We start from the raw sequence: 18548 nt of genomic DNA, 5'->3' as shown, positions 1-18548 counted from the left end.
TTCAGACCAAGGATGCCCTGTTCACGATTCTCCACGACCTCCGACCCCAGGATCATTTCAATATCATCGGCTTTTCCAACCGCATCAAAGTGTGGAAAGACCATCTGGTGTCAGTTACCCCCGACAACGTCCGCGACGGCAAAGTGTATATCCACCACATGTCGCCCAGCGGAGGTAAATGCGAGTCCTTGTTTCCACGCTGGCTTCGACGTGATAATAAGTGAGTAGCTAATTTTCTGCCAAGAGACAAGGATTTGAAAGCCAAAGCCGATCACAGGAAAGGAGATAAAGGTGAGCGCTTTCCCAGAAGCTTACGTTTCTCTGAATACCAAGTCTGTCAGTTCTCGTCTTCCAGGCCCGAAGTAAGATGGTCAAGTAGGTTAGGGGGGAAATACTCGATAGGTTTTGGAGCCATTCCTGGTTTATCTCATGGAGCCGAACAACGAAGCCGTTTTTGTGAATTGCTCTCGGGTGGGGAATCCGAGTCAAAGAAATGGTTCCGTATTTTGTGTGCCTGAACGTTAGCAGCGTCAGCGGGACAGCCCCGTTGGCCAGTCTGTGCCAGTGAGAAGAGCACAGGGCCCAGGCGGCCTGGGAGATGCTGTGCACGCAGAGCGTGACGAGCTCGGAGTCTTGCACACTGGGCTCGGGCACGGCGCGCAGGCAAGAGTGCGGAGGACGGAGACGGTCATACAGGATTTAAGGAGATAGAATCGGGACAGTACGTTACCCAGCTGTGCTCGATGCCCGTCCCTTCGGCTCAGGACTGGGGCTCACTGTCGCTGGCGTGTCTGGCCCTAGCACAGGGGGCACATGACCGGCGCACAGTGTTGGGGTGTTTATGAAAACTCATCCCGACTCCCTCCCCCGCTTTCTGAAAAGGGCCTTTGCAGAGACACCTTCTTCTGGGGTGATTGTCTCGGTTAATTCTGTTTTGGTTATTGGGGAACCTACTTAGTTCAGTTTTCTTCTGACGTTTTTCATCTTTCATATGTGTATTATTTTCTATCTTCATCTTTCGATATGTATTCTTTTCTATCCAAGACAGAGCTCTGATTCCCCAAACAAACTTTGTTTGGAACTTGATCTTGCTTGGAACTTGATCTTGCTTGGATGGGACTTTGACTTTGCAGTGGGACTTCCTACTGCCCCCACAGCCGTGTGATATGGGAACTGCTTGACGGGTTGATGGGAGAGAGAAAAGATCGGATTTAATAACACGGCAGGAAGTTGACGAGACTCAAGTCAAGTCCTTGAGGGAAGAAACTCTTCATCTTTGCATGGCCCCTGGTTCCCAGCGTAGCTCCTGACATACAGCTCGTGCTCAACGAGTATTTGCTCAATTGAATGTATTTCAGTGGCACTACTCACTAGCAGAATGGGATGTGTGTGTGTGTGTGTGTGTGTGTGTGTGTGTGTGTGCGCGCGCGCGCGTGTGTGTTGGCAGAGGGTGTGGGGATAAAACTTTAGGAGACAGCTGATGTGTATTATGTCCTTCTGGAGTCCACACCTTAGAAACCTTATTGGTCTCCTGTATTTTTTCGCCATGCGGCCATCACCCCAACCTCTATAGGTGAACAGAAGATTAATCTGTTCCTCTCAAAGAAGTGGGGACGTCAGGATCAGGAACATAGGTTCTGAAGCCAGCCCCACCGTGTCCGAGCCATTTAATGTGTCTGCACCTGAGTTTCCTCCTCTAAAATGGGGACAGTAATGGGATTGTGATCAGGATGAGATCAGTTAAAATATCTGAAGTGCCGAGAACAGTGGCTGGCACACGGGAGGGTCTCTTTCGTGTCAGACGTGGCCGATTTCACCCAAGTAGTCCCTCTTGCTGGTGCACGTGGGTCCTCTGATGACCTGGGTGGGCTGTCAGGGGGAGGGCTGGGGCAGCTCTGTGGGGCCCCCCCTACCGGTGGAGGGAGCCTCCCCGTTCTTAAGAGTGCAGGAGATGCCCCCCCCTTTCTTAGCATGGGTTTGGTTCAGGCCCTGCTGTGCTTGGTGCTGGTATTAGAAAAGCTAAGTGCATCCCTTTGCCTGGGCTCCTTGGACTTAAGGTGGAATAAAAGGTTGGGCACCATTGCCAGGTTCTAGATTAAAGGGAAAATAAACACCTGCCTTTTCTTCCAGGGCCATATATCCAGAGGCCAGGTGAAAGTAAGCTGGGCTTCCAGAAAGGCATGTTAATGAGCCCAAAGAAATGCTAAATACTATTTCAGCTGTAACTTTCCCTTATCTTCAGACTCGGTGTGCATCTTAGAATTATCAGTGTGTTTGCACGGACATAGACGGGTATTGTTTTTGTTTGTTTGATTGTTTTGTTTTTCTTTTAGCCAGAAATTCTGCAGAATGTGAAGCAATGGGGGGAAATTATGTGGTTCACTGAAACATGGTACATTTTGCAGGTAGTTAAAAATCCCTCCGGTGAGGGTGATTGATTGCGGTGATGATGGGTACACCGCTTTGTACATTTACTGAAAGTAATTCATTGTGTACCGAAAGCGGGTAAGGTTTTTGGTACATAAATTTCATCTCAGCGAAGTCAGTAAGATTAAAAAACCCACTGAGGGGCACCTCGGTGGCTCAGTTGGTTAAGCATCTGACTTTGGCTCAGGTCGTGATCTCATGGTTCATGAGTTCAAGCCCCACGCCGAGCCCCCTCCTAGAGCCTGCTTTAGAGTCTATGTCTCCCCCTCTCTGCCCCTCCCCTGCTTGTGTTCTGTCTCCGTCTCTCAAAAATAAATAAACATTGAAAAAAAGAAAAAGAAAAACAACCCCCCTGGAGCCAGGGGGCAGAAATACGTGTTCGCACTCAGTCTTCCTGGGTGGTTGTAGAACAATAGCCCCCGAATGAAATTCTTAGCTAATCCAGAAGGCTCATCTCGGGGCCATGCCCACCTCCACCAACCAACCACCCGTCTCTCCATCCAGCAAGCACATACCTTTCCGGCACCTGCCGCAGACACTGTCCCTGGCTTTTGACGGAGCTGCTGGCGACAAGCTGTGTGAAGGGGAAATGGCAGGGGCAGAGGTGGAGACGGGAGGCATAAACTTTAAAGCCTCTGCCTCGTGGGGGTTCCGATAGGCAGAGGTAACCCGAAGGGGCGGGAAGCAGAGAAAGGAGAGGCAGCAGAGGCCTTCCCCAGCTGCCCTTTCTTTCCCTGTGGGACTCGCCCTCCCTCCAAACTCCTGTATCCGACCCCTTTGGGGTTGCCCTTTACAGAGCTCTTCCCAGGAAAGGAGTGGGAGCCATTGATGGTTAGGTAGTGAGGGGCTCGAGCCAAGGCGTCTTCTCCAGCATACGTTCGGGAGTTCTGTACGGGGGATAGTCCCGTGCCGCTTCCGTCCATTCGGCAGACGCTGGCGAGTGTCCAGACAGACTGTGTAAGCTGACATCACCTGCCTGTGCGGGTGACCCCCTCCCACGCACGTACTCCTGCTAACGCCTGAACGTGGCGGGGTGTCCGTGCCTGACCGTGCATGTGTGCAGCACGAGGGCTCGAGCCGGCCTGTTTTGCTGTTCCCCAGGCACGGACATCAACGGGGCGCTGCAGAGGGCCATCAGGCTGCTCACTGACTACATGGCTCACGACGACGTCGGAGACCGCAGCGTGTCCCTTGTCATCTTCCTGACCGACGGGAAACCCACCGTCGGGGAGACCCACACCCTCAGGATCCTCAACAACACCAGGGAGGCCGCCCGGGGCCAGATCTGCATCTTTACCATCGGCATCGGGAACGACGTGGACTTCAAGCTGCTGGAGAAACTGTCGCTGGAGAACTGCGGCCTCACCCGGCACGTTCTCGAGGAGGACGACGCGGGCTCACAGCTCGTCGGGTCCGTCCGCGCTGGAGAGTGAGACTCAGGCTCTCAGAAGGGGGTGCGGGGCCATGTGGCCGGAACCCATCACACTGGGTGCCGTCGGAAGGGGTTTTTAAGCCAGGTCGATCCGGGTTCAGGTCCTGGCCCTGCTTTGTGACTCTAGGCACGACTCGAGCCAGTCTGCGCCCCGTTTCCTCGTCTGTGATGTGAGGGGTACAGTCGGCTGACAGAGTTTAGTGAGAAAACCGTGCAGACTGTTGGCGGGATGGCTGTTGCACGTTAGATGTTCAGTCCGCTCTCGTGGTTGTGACTCTGTTCTTGCCTTTTCTCGTGTCCTCGCCAGGGGACCAGCACGCTTGCTAGTGTATTTGCTGTGAGTTCACAGGTGGCGTAAGCAGGAGAGGTCCCGCTGTCCCCTTTTTGTGAGCTGGTGAAGACTGGCCACTGACGCGCTTATTTTCTTGAGGTGGAGGAAAGACTAGATCTTAGGTCTTCTAATTACGCCCGGAGCCTTCCCTCAGATGCCACATGGCCACACCCGGGGTACGACTTCGCTGTTGATTTGAGAGAGTACTGACTCTCAGTTCCACATCGTGTCCTTGGATCACCTTCGCATATAGCAGGGAGCTCAAAGGAAAGTGAGGTTTCGGTAGATTTACAGCTGTTCGATAGCCACATTCAAGGAACGTTCACCGGTGATCAGTCTAACTGGAGGTCTGTAAGGTGGGCAGTGAAAGTGGGTTCTTGGTAAGGGGCTAGTCACCATTCCCCCTCCCCCCCCACCGGCGTTTCCATCAAAAGATTTAAATACAAACACAGATTTGCTTCCCATATTTTCAAAATTATTCACAACTACATTCAGAGAGGGGGAATCTAGGGCATTGTATACCAGGGCTAAGATTTAATAGCGTGTTCATAAGCAAAAGTAATCACGTGGCAACAAATCAGCTTCACTGCCCTGTCACCAAGACAGTGTCAGTGCCCAGCATTTCTCGAGGACTTACGGTGTGCCAGGCTTTCCTGCATCCGTTACGTCCTGCGATCCTCCCAGAAAGCCAAGGAGTAGGTGTATTAGGGTCTAAGCTAAGCAATCACGCAGGTGGCTCTCTCCTGTGATATCTGGGACACTGGACTCTGCTCCATGAAGTCATTCGGAGACCCCAGGTCCTTCCCTTCGGTTCATCTTTAGCTGCAACCCTGAGATGAGGTCACTGTCACTTCTGTATTCCAGCCCCAAAGAGGGAGAGAGAAAAGAAAGCCAGAGAAAGCCATTGTATTTTAAGCAAGCATTGCAAAAGTTGTATAGATCGCTCCTCCTCCTGTTCCGTTGGTAAGAACATGGCCGTGTTTGGCCACAGTAGAGGCTGAGAGATGTACTTTAGAGCTGGATGGTTAGAACTCAGTTGTGAAAAAAGGAGAATGGGCTCGAGGGGGCAGTAGTCTACCAAAGTAGTTACTTCAACGTTGCAAGTGGAGAGAAAGAAACTGCGGTTCAGAGAGGGTAAGTCACATGTCCCAAGACACACAGCCGGGAAGTGGGCAGTAGTCTACCAAAGTAGTTACTTCAACGTTGCAAGTGGAGAGAAAGAAACTGCGGTTCAGAGAGGGTAAGTCACATGTCCCAAGACACACAGCCGGGAAGTGGTTAAGATGGCCTCCACCGCCTCTGCTCTCTAGATCTTTGGGAGGAGGTTTTTGACTGTCCCTTTACTCCGCAAAAAGCAGCTGCGTAACAACCGGGGGAAAGGTAAGGTAAGCGAATGTGGCATCCGTTACACGCCAGCCTCGTGTCAGCATCAAGGTGATTTCTCCAGGAGAGCAGGCCGGTTAGGGTGCATCCGGAATACGTGCCGTGTTCTAAGGAACCGGGTTTTAAGAGGCCCTTTGAGAAGCGTGGGTGTGTACAGAGGGAAGTTACCCCAAGGTCCCTCAGCTGGGGATTCTTGAAATCCTATCCCATTGGCGATAGTCCTGAAACCGGGGGAGGGGTGAGGTGCACAGGAACAGGAGCACATGGCAGTCGCACACTTCACGGCCGTTTGTCAAGCATCTGAGTGCGGAAGGGGAGTTAGATCAGACCGTACGCACGGCGTTGCTGTAGCAGTGGTTGGGGCATCGCGGGTGGAAGCTGCTGGAAGGAAGGCGGGACGGGCATCGGCGAGTGGAAGCTGATGGAAGGAAGGAGGCAGTCTACTCCCAGGTCTCCTTTGCCTCGTCGCAGCAGTTGAGACCGGGTGGGAAGCCAGTGCGAGAGTGAGTTCTCCGTCACCAGGAGTGTTCAAGCAGCTTCTGCCTGGCCTCCTGCCGGAAGTGCTCTGTGGGGAGGGCTGCACTGAGGGCCCAGAGTAGCAGATCCCTCCCCCCGCCATTGGCAAGCAGGGCCTGTGCTGCCACGGTGGCCCTGACTCTCTGTCCTTCCGCTGCAGGTTCTATGACGAGATCCGGACCCCTCTGCTGTCCGACATCCGCATTGATTACCCCCCCGCCGCGGTGGAGCGCGTCACCAGGACCCTGTTCCCCAACTACTTCAACGGCTCGGAGATCGTCATCGCCGGGAAGCTGGCCCACAGGACGGTGGAGCGGTTGCACGTGGAAGTCATGGCCAGCAACAGCAAGAAGTTTGTCGTCCTGAAGGCGGACGTGCCCGTGGAGCCCCCGGAGGCGGGGAACGACGTGGCGGGAAGCGCCAGGCCCGAAGGCGGTGGCGCCGGGGACCCCAACCACGTGCAGCGGCTCTGGAGCTACCTGAGCACGAAGGAGCTGCTGAGCGCCTGGCTGCACAGCAGCGACGAACGGGACAAAGAGCGGCTGAGGCAGAAGGCGCAGGCCCTGGCCGTGGCCTCCCGCTTCCTCACCCCGGTCACGTCCATGCACTTGAAGAGGTCGGGGCTGCAGACGGACAAGCCGGAGGACGCACAGAGCATGTCCGCGGCCGCAGGCCCCGAACCTGTGATGCAGAGTCTGCGAGGCGCCAGCCCGCAGCCAGGTAACTCGCCTGGAGGGGGCGGCCGTGGGGAGCCGACGTGCGTGCTCAGCCCTCCGTGGGCCGCATCAGCTGGGCCGGCCGCCCGGGCCTCCCGTGTCACACTCCGTACACACCTGGGCCGTCCGCCTCGCCCTCCCGTGTCACAGTCTGTATAAATCGGACGCCCGCCTGCCCACCGGTCTGCACAGGCCGTGGTAAACCCTCGTGTTTGTATCGATGCACCCAGTGCGTCTCTGCAGAGCAGAGGTGGCGTTTGTCCCAGAAATGCCGCCAGGTGAAGTCGGTCTGTTGGTAACTCGTGCACTGGAGGCCTGCCACGGATGAGGCAGCACGGGGCAGCATGGTGAACACACAGATAAACGGATACGGTACTCGGTTTGAGTGCCCCTCTACGTTTTTTAAAAGTTTACTTTCAGAGAGCCAGTGGGGAGGTGTTGCAGAGAGAGGGAGAGAGAGAGAATCTTAAGCAGACTCCGTGCACAGCGCAGAGCCTGATGCGGGACTCGATGCCCCGACCCTGGGATCGTGACCCTAGCTCGGTCACTCCACCCACCCCGGCGCCCCCGCCCTGCTACATTTTTAGGTACTTCGGGACCATGCCATTTTACGTGTTGGCGTGCACGTTCACAAGCCTTGGGCGCCCAGAGGTTAGCCGTGCGGACAGGAAGCACACGGGCCCCGAGCGGAAGAACGTTAACTCCTTTGAGCACGCACTGGGCTTTGTGGAAGGCGAGAGAACTCTCCTCTCAGATGCATGGTTTCTGTTGTCCTGAGAACATACGTGAGGAGCTGTGTTGTCACTTCTCGAGACAGTTCATCCTCGACTGGTCTCTCAGAGCCCAAACAGAAAGCGCAGAGTTTAGTCTCGTGCCGTTTTGTTGGGGGAAATTCGTAGCGACAAGCACAAGAAAAGGAAAGGAAACGTAGTTCAGCCCACACAGAGCACGAACGTCCTCAGTGATCCCACTCGGCGGCAAACAGCATGGTGTCTATGCGCGACATGATTATTACATTCCTGCCAAGTTCACATCTCCTAGAGAGGGAGGGGACAGGAACCCAGGGCCTACAAGTGCTGCCTCACCTGTCCCTCGTGTGCTCAACTCTGAGAAGCACCCGGGCCTGGTTGAGAGCGAGCGTGAGGGCAGGACCCAGACACCGCCGTTTCGGCTTGGCTGTGTGGCTCCGGGCAGGTTCCTGACCCTCTCTGGGCTTCTGTTCCCTGGCCTGTAAAACACAGACACTAATGATTTCCCTGAAGGGCTGCCAAGGAAAGATGTACAAGTGTTTGGTCCATAGTAAGCGTTCTACAAATGTTAGACACCCTCTGCCATGAGGTCTGTAGACCTGGATGGAAATTTATGGAAAAGTTCAGATTATAATTATATGTGGATCTTAACTGTCTTTTTTTTTCACACTTTTGTATTTAAATGCTTGTTAAAATTGTGGCAAAAAAAATAACATGAAATTTACCCTCTTAACCGTTTTTAAGTGTACAGTTCAGTCATGTTAAGTAGACTCATGTAGCCCCAGAACTTTGTTTCATCTTGCAGATCTGAGACTCCGTACCCTTAGACAACTCTGCTCCCCTCCACCCCATAACTGCATCTTACATACAATAGAATGTTTTCCCCTATTACATGGGCAGAAGTCTTAGGAAGAATAGCTAATATTAGAATTAGGTAGAACTTCAGAGAATATTATCTATTTACAAAAGAATAAAATAAGCCTAGGGGCATCTGGGTGGCTCAGTCGGTTTAAGCGTCCAAATTCGGCTCAGGTCATGATCTCACAGTTCAGGAGTCCGAGCCCCCCGTCAGACTCTGTGCCGACACATCGGAGCCTGGAGCCTGCTTCGGATTCTGTGTCTCCCTCTCTCTCTGCCGCTCCCCTGCTCATGTTCTCTCTTTGTCTCTCAAAACTAAGTAAGTGTGAAAAAAAAAATTAAAATAAGCCTCCACGTGTTACGCCCTCACTCGTGTCGTGAGGCCAAGCTCCCTCTTTAAAAAAAGATGATGTTTTTAAATCGCCACGAACACCTTTGAAAGCTGTATTTCACTCACCCCAAACCTCTTGTCTCTCTCTCCCCTCATCCGTGTCCTCCTTAATAACACGGGTGGTTCTCTTTCTTCTGATTTCTAGGACCTGCTCTCAAGAAACCATACAACCCAAGAATTAAAGTCTCCAAAACATCAGGTAAAGAACAGAATGTGGCTGTGTGTCCCTGGGGGAGCTGAGGGGTGTACCATGCAGGGCACCGATGGTACAGGGCACTGGGCGTCCCCAAAGCCAGTTACGGTACCGGCACCTAGAACACGGCCTTTATTCAACCCTCAGATGGTTAGCAAAAGGCAGCAGCGTGAGGCAGCTCCAGGAACAGGGTGGTCCTTAAACCATTGCAGGAACACCGTGGCCAGCACGGCCCTGGGAGCCCGGCGGCTCTGAGGGAAGGAGGGATGGACAGTGGGGCGTGTGTTCGTCATTACTGAGTTAAAAGGTACTCGTTTCAGACCTCCGAGGTCTTCAGGCTCCAGCTCCTGGCGTCCCGAACAGGGTTTGTTACTACTAATTATTATTTTAATCTTTGGCTTTAGAAGGGAAAGACAAATAAAAATACCATGAAATGCCCTTTGGCCGGCTCTCTGGGATTATAATAAAAATCCAGACGGGATGACAACACAAAGACAGGGTTGTATTCTTAAAGGGCACACGTCTTCCTCGGTGAGTCTCTGTCATCGCCTCGCTGCCATCGTGCTGGACGCGCAGGTTCACAAAGCTGGGAGCGTCCCCGAGGTTAGCCGTGCGGAGGGGGTGCGCGCCGTCTCCGACGGATAAGAGCGCACGCTTCCAAACGCACATGTGCTCTGTGGAGTGCGAGGGAACTTCCCTCTTGGATGCCGTGTGGAGTGATGACGTTCAGACATCTCCTCTCCTTTTTGGAATAAGGAGCATCTTTCCCTGTAGAATGATCCGGATGATTTGAGTAGAAGTGATGTGGCCTGAGCACAAGAAACCCTCTAAGAACTGTCACATCGTTGTGTTCAGACCTAGGGGGCGCCACAAGTATGCACAGCACTGTTAACCTGCTATGGGCGTCCCGGGTCCCCCCATCTGTAAAAGACCAGTACCTTATATCTGTTTATATAGTCATAGGATGCTTTGGTCACTGCACGGTGAGATCAGCCAGATTCTTCCATGGGCCTTTGTGAGTCATCCTGGGGACACAAAGGGGTTTTCAGCAGTCATACCAAGGACATGAATTTGCTTGGGACTTGAGAAGACTGACCATATGCTCACGCGGGTACGTGCACGTAAAACGGAGAGGAGTTCACAGACACGTTGTGTTCGGCATGCAAGTTAGAAGGAAACTAACTGTCCCGTCTCATGAGGGAGGAGAATTGCTGTGGACTGTCGGGAACTGTTTTGTCTGGACAATACGAGGCGAGGCTGTTCGTGTTCAGCAGAGGTGACCGTGAGGACAGTGGGAAGGAACAGGGGCCGGCCACGCTCTGTGGTCTCATCTGTGGGCAAAAATTTGAGAGCGTTTAAGTCGGTGTGCCCCAGAGTGGGGGTTTCCACTGTCACCCCCAGTGACCCTGCACCCTTCCTGGTCACCGCCGTGCGCCGGGCTTGGCCGTTGCCGCTGTCCTTCGGGGACCGTGTACATCGCTGTCTCCAGTGCCGTGGCGTTGGGATCACAGGAGGGGGAGGGCTGTCACCACGTCTCTTCCCGGGACAGGCGGTCAAAGAGAAAGGAAATGATCTTTGCGGTGTGGCGAAAGCCTCGTGTCTGGATTTCGGGGACCTGGGTTCACAGACTCCACGTGTGGTAACCCTGGTGCCTCAGCCGCCTGGCCCTTCCTCACACACACACGGAGGATGAGGGACAGGCTAGCTAACTGACTTCGGAGAAAACAGAGGGGACTGTTTACACACAGAAAGCACCCAGTAAATTTCTTTCTCTGTCCTGTTTCTTGCCGGCCTGGCAGTGGACGGAGACCCCCATTTTGTCGTGGATTTCCCCCTGAGCAATCTCACCGTCTGCTTCAACATCGACGGGCAGCCGGGGGACATCCTGAGGCTCGTCTCTGATCACGCGGATTCTGGTAAGTTCTTCCCTCCCTTGTGACCTCTGGGCAAGGTTAAGGTAGGTATCACAGCCCCCTCTGTCCTTGCGACGGGTATGTGTGTGTGTGTAAGGGGACATACCACACACTGACGGCAGTGGGCTGGGTGCGGGGCTCGGTGTCACGACGACGTGGGTTAGAAGCGCTGCTCTCACGTGACTCCTTTCGTGGCCTTGGGCACACGTGCTCCTCATAGCATGGAGACAGTGGTACCTCCTCGGGCAGCCCCACCAGGCTGTTGTCAGTAATGGATCTGAAGTTGTTTTGTAAATGAACGGGTCCTGTGGAGTTTGTGACTTTCCAGCCGAGGACTCGAACGGCAGGAGGGCTGGAGTCCTGCGGTCCTCTCTCCCGGTTCCTCGGCGACGCGGATGCGAAGCCCACGGCTCTGTGAGCATTGAACACTGAGCTAACGAGGGCTCTGATCTCCTTCAGTCTGTAGAGCGGCTGGGGGAAGGAGGTCAGTGTGAAAGGCTCTCGAGTCACACGCAGGTAACAGTGCCTGAGGGCTGGCTATGTGGCATTTCTCAGTTCTGAGAGGATGCGTTTCTGGAAGGCCAGGTTACAGAGCGTCCCATGGCCGGGTGACCGTGCGATGTGATTACATAATGTGCGGTCCCGGGGCCCCTTCCCCGCCCTGTGCTCTCACGAGGTTTCGTAGCCTTTGAGCTAAATGTCAGCTTGTCCTCACTCGGGCTCAGCAGTGAGATAGGGGCCTGCCTGTGTCCTCCCCGGAGGTACCCGCCTTCCTAGGAGGTACCCACCCACCTTCCTGGCGTTCCTGTGTTCAGCGTGGTGTCTGAGATGGGAAACCGCCAGAAGGTGATGCCTGGAGCCTTGAGGCTGAGGTACCTGGCTGGGATTTCTCCTGTCCCCCTTACCCCTTGTCCCAGGGAAGGCACTTTTCTCCTGGAATGTCTAAGGAGCCGCTAGCCGAGATTTAGAGGAAGGTTATTCCCAAAGCAGAGCAAGACAAGAGTTCATTAGATAGAAGTCTTTGAGTCTTGCCAATTACACCCTCACCAGGCAGCATCTCATGCAGGCCTGGCTGCTCCACGTGGAATCTTCTCCTGTCAGCTGTCCACTGGGACAACGCAGAACCTTAGGGCCTACGTGAGTCTAGGAAAGCCGCCATGGTGTTAGTGACGATGAAGGAAAAAAAGAATGGAGTTCAGCTTGACGGCAGTTGACATCTTATGCGTGTGCGACCTCCTGGGATCTGATCTGTGTTACATGCCCATTTTATAGATGTGATAATCAAGGCTGTTTTTTAAAGTGACTTATCCAGGCATACCCACCTAGGAGGTGCAGAACCTGAGTTTTTGGACTAGAGAAGATGTTAATCTTCACATTCTCCCACACTGCCCGTGGCATCACGGGATCACCACATCAGGATCGGTGGAAACTAGTGGATAGGAAATGGGCGTCAGGGCCATGAAGGGCTTTCGTCACTACAACCAGACCCAGTGACAAAGGCAAACAGACATGCACACCTCCTTCTGTGGTATCTTGACCCACGCCCCCTCTTTGCTGCCCCCACCCCAAGATACGGGAAAGATGGGGGAGGTAGGTTCATACCTTCCTGCCTTCACTCATTCACGCGGTAGGACTGAGCGGCCCCTACCTACCCGGGAGTCAGACTTCATGGGGCTGGAGATTCAGAGTCAAGGCCAGAGGAGGGAGGAGATTCTATCAGATGTTCGGGTGCAGGTGGCTGGAAGGTGGGCTGGTCCGCTGACCCTTGTCCTCTCCCCTCTGCCTCCGAGGCGTGACGGTGAACGGGGAGCTGATTGGGGCGCCGGCTCCCCCAGGCGGCCACAAGAAGCAGCGCACTTACTTCCGCACCATCACCATCCTCGCCAACAAGCCCGAGCGGTCGTATCTGGAGATCACTCCGAGCAGAGTCATCCTGGACGGCGGGGACAGGGTGGTCCTCCCGTGCAACCGGAGCGCGGTGGTGGGGCGCCGCGGGCTGGAGGTGTCGGTGTCCGCCAACGCCAACGTCACCGTCACCATCCAGGGCACCATTGCCTTCGTCGTCCTCATTCACCTCTACAAAAAGCCGGCCCCCTACCAGCGGGACCACCTGGGCTTCTACATCTCCAGCAGCAGAGGCCTGTCCAGCAGCTGCCACGGACTGTTAGGTGGGCGGCCGCCCTCACGCCGGGTCGAGCGTTAGACGTCAGGGTCCCAGAGCGAGGCTCCTGTTGCCCGTGCCTTTAGCTTGAGTGAGAAGCGCAGTCGTGAAATCACACGTCTTGCCTGCTGGCGACTTTCCGGAACGGGGAGGGGTTCATAAACGAATTGTCACCGGCCTTCTGGGAGAAGGGGCCGAGACTTGGGGGGATAATCCTCTCGGGGTCTGGCTCCTGACTCGGGAAGTTGCAAGCGGAGGGCAGTCCGCGCCCAGCACGGGCGTGAGGCTCCCGTCCCGCCCCGGGCGGCAGGCCGTGTCCTCTGGTTTCCGCGCCAGGTCCCACGTGGGCCCTCTGCCCACAAGTGCGGGGCGGCCGCCGCCAGGGCCTGGTTAGAAAGCAGGATTTCCTGGCACTGGAGCTGGACGGGTGGGGTCCGGCCTGACGGCCAGGGGCGCAGGCCGGGATTCCTTTGGCCTCGGCCGTGCCCTCACGTGACCTGCGGTACTCTGCCGAGTGTTTCCGGAGGAGACCGAACAGACTGCCGTCAGCACCCTCGGCCCCTGCCCGCCGAATGCGTGGTCCGGAGGGGCCTGTGGCCGGAGGAGAGGGCACGCCCCGCCCTTCCCCCGCTCCTGTCCTTCCAGCTCTGGTTCCCCGGCAGCCTCCCATTGTTAACGGGGGGGGGGGGGGGGCGCTCTGAATGCCACCTGGGGCCCCCCCGTCCCCCGTCCGTACCCTCCCAACACGCGCCCCGTCGCTGACACCAGAAGGCGCGAGTCTTCCGGGAGGGTCCGACCTCGGACCGCGGTCAGCCAAACCCCCCCGCCTCCGAGCTCCTCCGCCCCCCGCCCCCCACCTCGGGTAACCCCCGAGCGCTGAGCGCTGGCCGGCCGCCACCGGTGGGCCCCTCGGGACTGACGCTCCTCAGCCCAGGGCGGCCCGCACTCGACTCACACCCGGCGCTTTCTTGTGTCCCCCTAGGTCAGTTCCTGAGCCGGGACGCCACGCTCACGCAGGAGCCCGCCGGGCTCAGCAAGGGCCCTGGCCGGCCTCCGCTCCCGAGGGCGGGCGACGGGCCGGAGACGGTCCTGAAGGTGAGAGGGCGCCAGGTCCCGGTGGTCCGGAAGCAGAGGAGGATCTACAACGGGGAGGAGCAGGTAGACTGCTGGTTCGCCAGGAGCAACGCGGCCGGGCTGCTGGACGGCGAGTACCGGGACTACGTAGCAGCGCACCCGTTTGACTCAGAGACCGCGTTCGGCCTGGGAGCGCCCGGGGGGCTCTGACGCCGGGCCCGAACGAAAGGGTGCACGACGGGGACGCGCAGGGACGCCACGGTGCGGCCTCCCGACGGTTGACTGCGACCCGTGACCCACCCCTGCTGGCGCGTAGGCCCCAGGTCGGCCTGAGAGAAGCGTAGGGGCGGGGCGCTGGGGCGACAGGGGTCTTTCCTGCTGCGTCCTCCCCTCCGCCGCCCCCGCCGCCGCCGTGATGGAGAGAGAGGGTAGCACCGAGGAGAAAGGTCACGCCGCCTCGTCGGCCCGGTGCGCGCGCATCAGGCCGGCCGGCTTGTCCCCCTCACGGCCTGTCGTGAGGGAACCGGTGAAGGAACGTCGCCACAAAGCCGCTTTCCTCGGTGGCAAGGGCCACGTTTGGGCACTCTGCTTTTCGCCTGCCGTTAGCGCTTCGGAATCTCCCCTCGCAGAGCTCCCGTGGCCTCCGCGTGCGTGGCCTCCGCGTGCGTGGCCTCCGCGTGCGTGGCCACCCTCCGCCTCAGGGGAGCCTGCCGTGGGCCCGGGCCCGGGTCATGCAGCTAGCTCGTAGGTTTGATCACTGTAAGCAATTGAGGCTTTTCTTAGGAGGGGATTTTCTTCTGCTGTGATACCTTGCCCTTGAAAGTGAGTTTTCATTAAAAAAAAAATGTGGTTGAAAATCGAAAACTTGCATCCCAGAGACCATCTCTCTCTCTGCGGGCTTCGTAAAAGGCCGCTCGGCTGTGCTGACATGTTTCTGTCTGTTCCGGTAACGCTAATAAACGGGACAGCCCCGCGCGGCTGGTTTTTCCTGGCTCGTCCCGGAGCTGGAGACTCGGCCGGTGCTCCACTCGGCCCTCCTGCTGTACCTGTGTCGTGACTCCGGCCTCATTTGCTCGCGGTCCCGGGGGAGGTGACCCACCAGGACCCCGCGGCCCTGGGATGGGAGGTGGGGCCGGCACGGGGCCTCATGGGCCTGCCCGCGTTCCCAGCCAAGGTGCGGCCGCGCCGGCAGTCTGGGCAGCCGTCCCACGTGTCAGGGAGGCGGAGCCAGGAAGTGGGCACGCGGGGGGCACTGCGGCTGTTCCGGACAGACGGTCCGACCGCGCGAGGGAAAGGTTACATCGGTGGCGGGGGCCTCAGAGGTCAGTGAGTGGGCCCGTCCGTGAACCCGTCGCGTCATCGGGGGGGGGGGGGGAAGCCGGGCTGAGGGCGGCCGGGGGGGAGGGGGGGGGACGTTTCCCTTCCGTCTCGAGGACCCGCTCGCTCTCCGCCGCGCGAACCCACCCAGCTCTCGGGTTTTCCCAGACCCGCTGCCGGAGTTCGTGCCGGCGGTGCGAAGACACCAGCCCAGCCGCGGACAGACGCGTCCGTCTGTACTTCGGGGCTCAGAGGAAGAGGAGGGGTGTGAAGCAGGGCGGGCTCCCCGGGGGCCTCCCGTATGTAAACCCCGCCCAGCCGGGCAGACGTCCCTGGAGCTCTCGGGGTGCCGTGCCGGCCTTGCCGTCCGGGTTTGGGCCTCCAGGCTGCGGTGGGGGGAGGGGCGGGGGGGGGGGCGGCGCCTGGCCGGCTCAGTCGTGCAGCGCCTGATGCTTGATTTCAGCGTTGTGAGTTCGAGCCCCGTGCTGGGCGTGGAGTCTCCTCAAAAAACAAAACAAAACAAACAAACAAAAAACACCAAAAAACCCAAACAGATTACAGAAGGGGCTGTTACTACACGTTACCAGTTAACTCCCGGTTACTACTGGTTTCTTTCTTTCTTTTTTTTTTTTTTTAAATTTTTTTTAATATTTATTTATTTTTGGGACAGAGAGAGACAGAGCATGAACGGGGGAGGGGCAGAGAGAGAGGGAGACACAGAATCGGAAACAGGCTCCAGGCTCTGAGCCATCAGCCCAGAGCCCGACGCGGGGCTCGAACTCCCGGACCGCGAGATCGTGACCTGAGCTGAAGTCGGACGCTTAACCGACTGAGCCACCCAGGCGCCCCTCTTTTTTTTTTTTTTTAACATCTCTTTAACATTTATTTATTTATGTATTTATTTATTTATTTTTGAAAGACAGAGAGAGAGAGCACTAGTTGCGGAGGGTCAGAGAGAGGGGGAGACACGGAATCCGAAGCAGGCTCTCAGTGGTCAGCACAGAGCCGAATATGGGGCTCCAACCCACGAAGCAGGAGCCCATGACCTGAGCTGAAGTTGGACGCTCAACCGACTAATCCCCCCGGGGACCCCCAGTTACTACTGGTTTCTAAGAGCAGAGACGAGTATTCCTGCCAGGTACCTCTCACTCTCCTATACTCAAGTATCAAGGTTGAGCTTTTATTTTAACGTTTTTACTTACTTCAGACAAATCCCACTTTTCTTCTTCCTCCTCTTTGTTGTCTGCGTCTTTTTATTGCGGAAGTTATTTACCATTAAGTGTTCTTAGCTGGAGACCGCGATATCTCCAGATATCTCCACATTCACGTTGTACTAAGGACCTCATAATCTGGTTGGAAAACATAGTGTTTTCCGTGGGTCACGTGTGCTGTGCATCGCAAGCCTTTGAGAAAAAGTAAATGCAGAGGGAAGGAATTCGCTTCTCAGGTGGGGAAACTGAGGCAGAGCGCAGCTGCGCGGTTTTCCCCACGTCGTGTGGAAGACCTAAAACAGGGCCAGGCTGAACTTGCTAGCTTTGCCATGACCTCACCGTGACCTCACCGTCCGGGCCGTCATGTCTTTCCCGTATCAATGGGGGGAGTGGTGCTGAGTGAGCAGTTACATGACATCAGCCACCACCACGTTCCAGCCAGAGTCTCCTGTCCTGACCACAGCCGTGTTAGCACGTCCAAGCGGCTGCCGAACTGGGGTCTTAGCAGGCCCCCCCCCCACCGCCCCCGGATCCGTATCCCCTCCTCATCTGAGGAAGAGAAACCTCTGAGCGGGTCCCTCCCTAAGGGTTTCCCGATTCAAAGCATCCCATTTCCCCAATTAAAGGGACGGAATGTTCTCTACCCACCCGTGCTGGGTGCCTTATCTTCTTCCGTGGGACTTTTGGGTGATTTACTACTTCCGGCTAGAGGGGGTGGGGCCGGTCGCATAAACCTCGGTGACACTCCATCAGAGCCGAGCGGTGGCACGCTGGGAGCGGGACAGGCCACCTCCCTGCTTCTTTCAGGCATCATGCCGAGTCTTTGCGTCTTGTGTCCTCATAGGTGGATTAAGGGACAGGATTTATTTCTTGAAATTTATCTCCCGGCCGAAGTGAACGGCATGCAGAGAATGTTTGTGTTCCCCCCAGAATTCACATGCCGCAGCCTAAATTCCCAGTGTGGTGGCCTGGCCTTTGGAGGGTGATGAGGTCACGAGGCTGGGGCCCCCGGATGGGATTAGTGCCCCTGTAGGAAGGGACACCGCAGAGGTGGGCTTCCTGCTCTCCCCCACGCGCGGACAGACCCAAGTCAGCGTCTGTCTGTGAACGAGGGGCAGGGCTCTCGCCAGACGCCGCACCCGCAGGCCCATGGACCCTGGACCCCCAGCCTCCAGAGCTGTGGGAGAGGAAAGTCCGTTGGTTAAGCGCCCCCAGTCTAAGCCCCCCGGTCTATGGCATTCTTGGAATAGCACCCTGAGCCGACTGAGACAGTGAATCCAAAATGCGAATTCTATCTCCTTCGTCCAGCCACCCACAACATGTACAGTGCAGTTACTAACTTGGAACCATTAGAACGTGATCCAGCTAAAAAAAAGCAGCACATAAAGTCACACGGCTAGGCAAAGACTTAGAAACGTAACTTTAAATATTTATTTTAGTCGGTTTAATAAGTAGGGCACGAGATAGTTCACGTTCAAGAGACTTAAAAAAAAAAAAATTAAGACCAGGGCGCCTGGATGGCTCAGTCGGTTAAGCGATCTCACAGTTCGCGGGTTCGAGCCCCGCGTCGGGCTCTGTGCTGATGGCTCAGAGCCTGGAGCCTGCTTCAGATTCTGCGTCTCCCTCTCTGCCCCTCCCCCGCTCACGTGCACGCGTGCGCTCTCTCTCTCTCAAAAGTAAACATTAAAAAAATTTTAAACTAGGAGAATGAAACATAAAGACACAGCATGTGGTTACGTTTATGTTTTGAGGGATCGTGGAGTTAGGGCTGTAGACAAAAAGCCTTGATGAATCCAACCGCACCCCTTGCTTGTAGAAATCTCTGAATTACGTGAAATACCCGTAAACGGAGCAGCGAGTGACACGTTAAACCGAC

General features: G+C 56.2%; 1 protein-coding gene across 1 annotated transcript in view; it reads left to right on the top strand.

The window, feature by feature from the left end:
- ITIH5 (inter-alpha-trypsin inhibitor heavy chain 5) overlaps positions 1 to 14702 on the top strand; it is a 79735-nt gene extending 65033 nt beyond the window's left edge. Inside the window, exons 8-14 of the mRNA XM_043564311.1 lie at positions 6 to 174; positions 3529 to 3838; positions 6250 to 6809; positions 8949 to 9002; positions 10796 to 10912; positions 12700 to 13077; positions 14053 to 14702. Coding sequence (XP_043420246.1) covers positions 6 to 174; positions 3529 to 3838; positions 6250 to 6809; positions 8949 to 9002; positions 10796 to 10912; positions 12700 to 13077; positions 14053 to 14354 — 1890 coding nt within the window. The 3' untranslated portion in view covers positions 14355 to 14702. The remainder of the gene's footprint in view (positions 1 to 5; positions 175 to 3528; positions 3839 to 6249; positions 6810 to 8948; positions 9003 to 10795; positions 10913 to 12699; positions 13078 to 14052) is intronic.
- Positions 14703 to 18548: the final 3846 nt, after the last annotated feature.

Source organism: Prionailurus bengalensis, chromosome B4 (assembly GCF_016509475.1).
Source record: "Prionailurus bengalensis isolate Pbe53 chromosome B4, Fcat_Pben_1.1_paternal_pri, whole genome shotgun sequence".
Lineage (NCBI taxonomy): Eukaryota > Metazoa > Chordata > Mammalia > Carnivora > Felidae > Prionailurus > Prionailurus bengalensis.
This window is presented reverse-complemented; position numbering and strand designations above follow the sequence as displayed.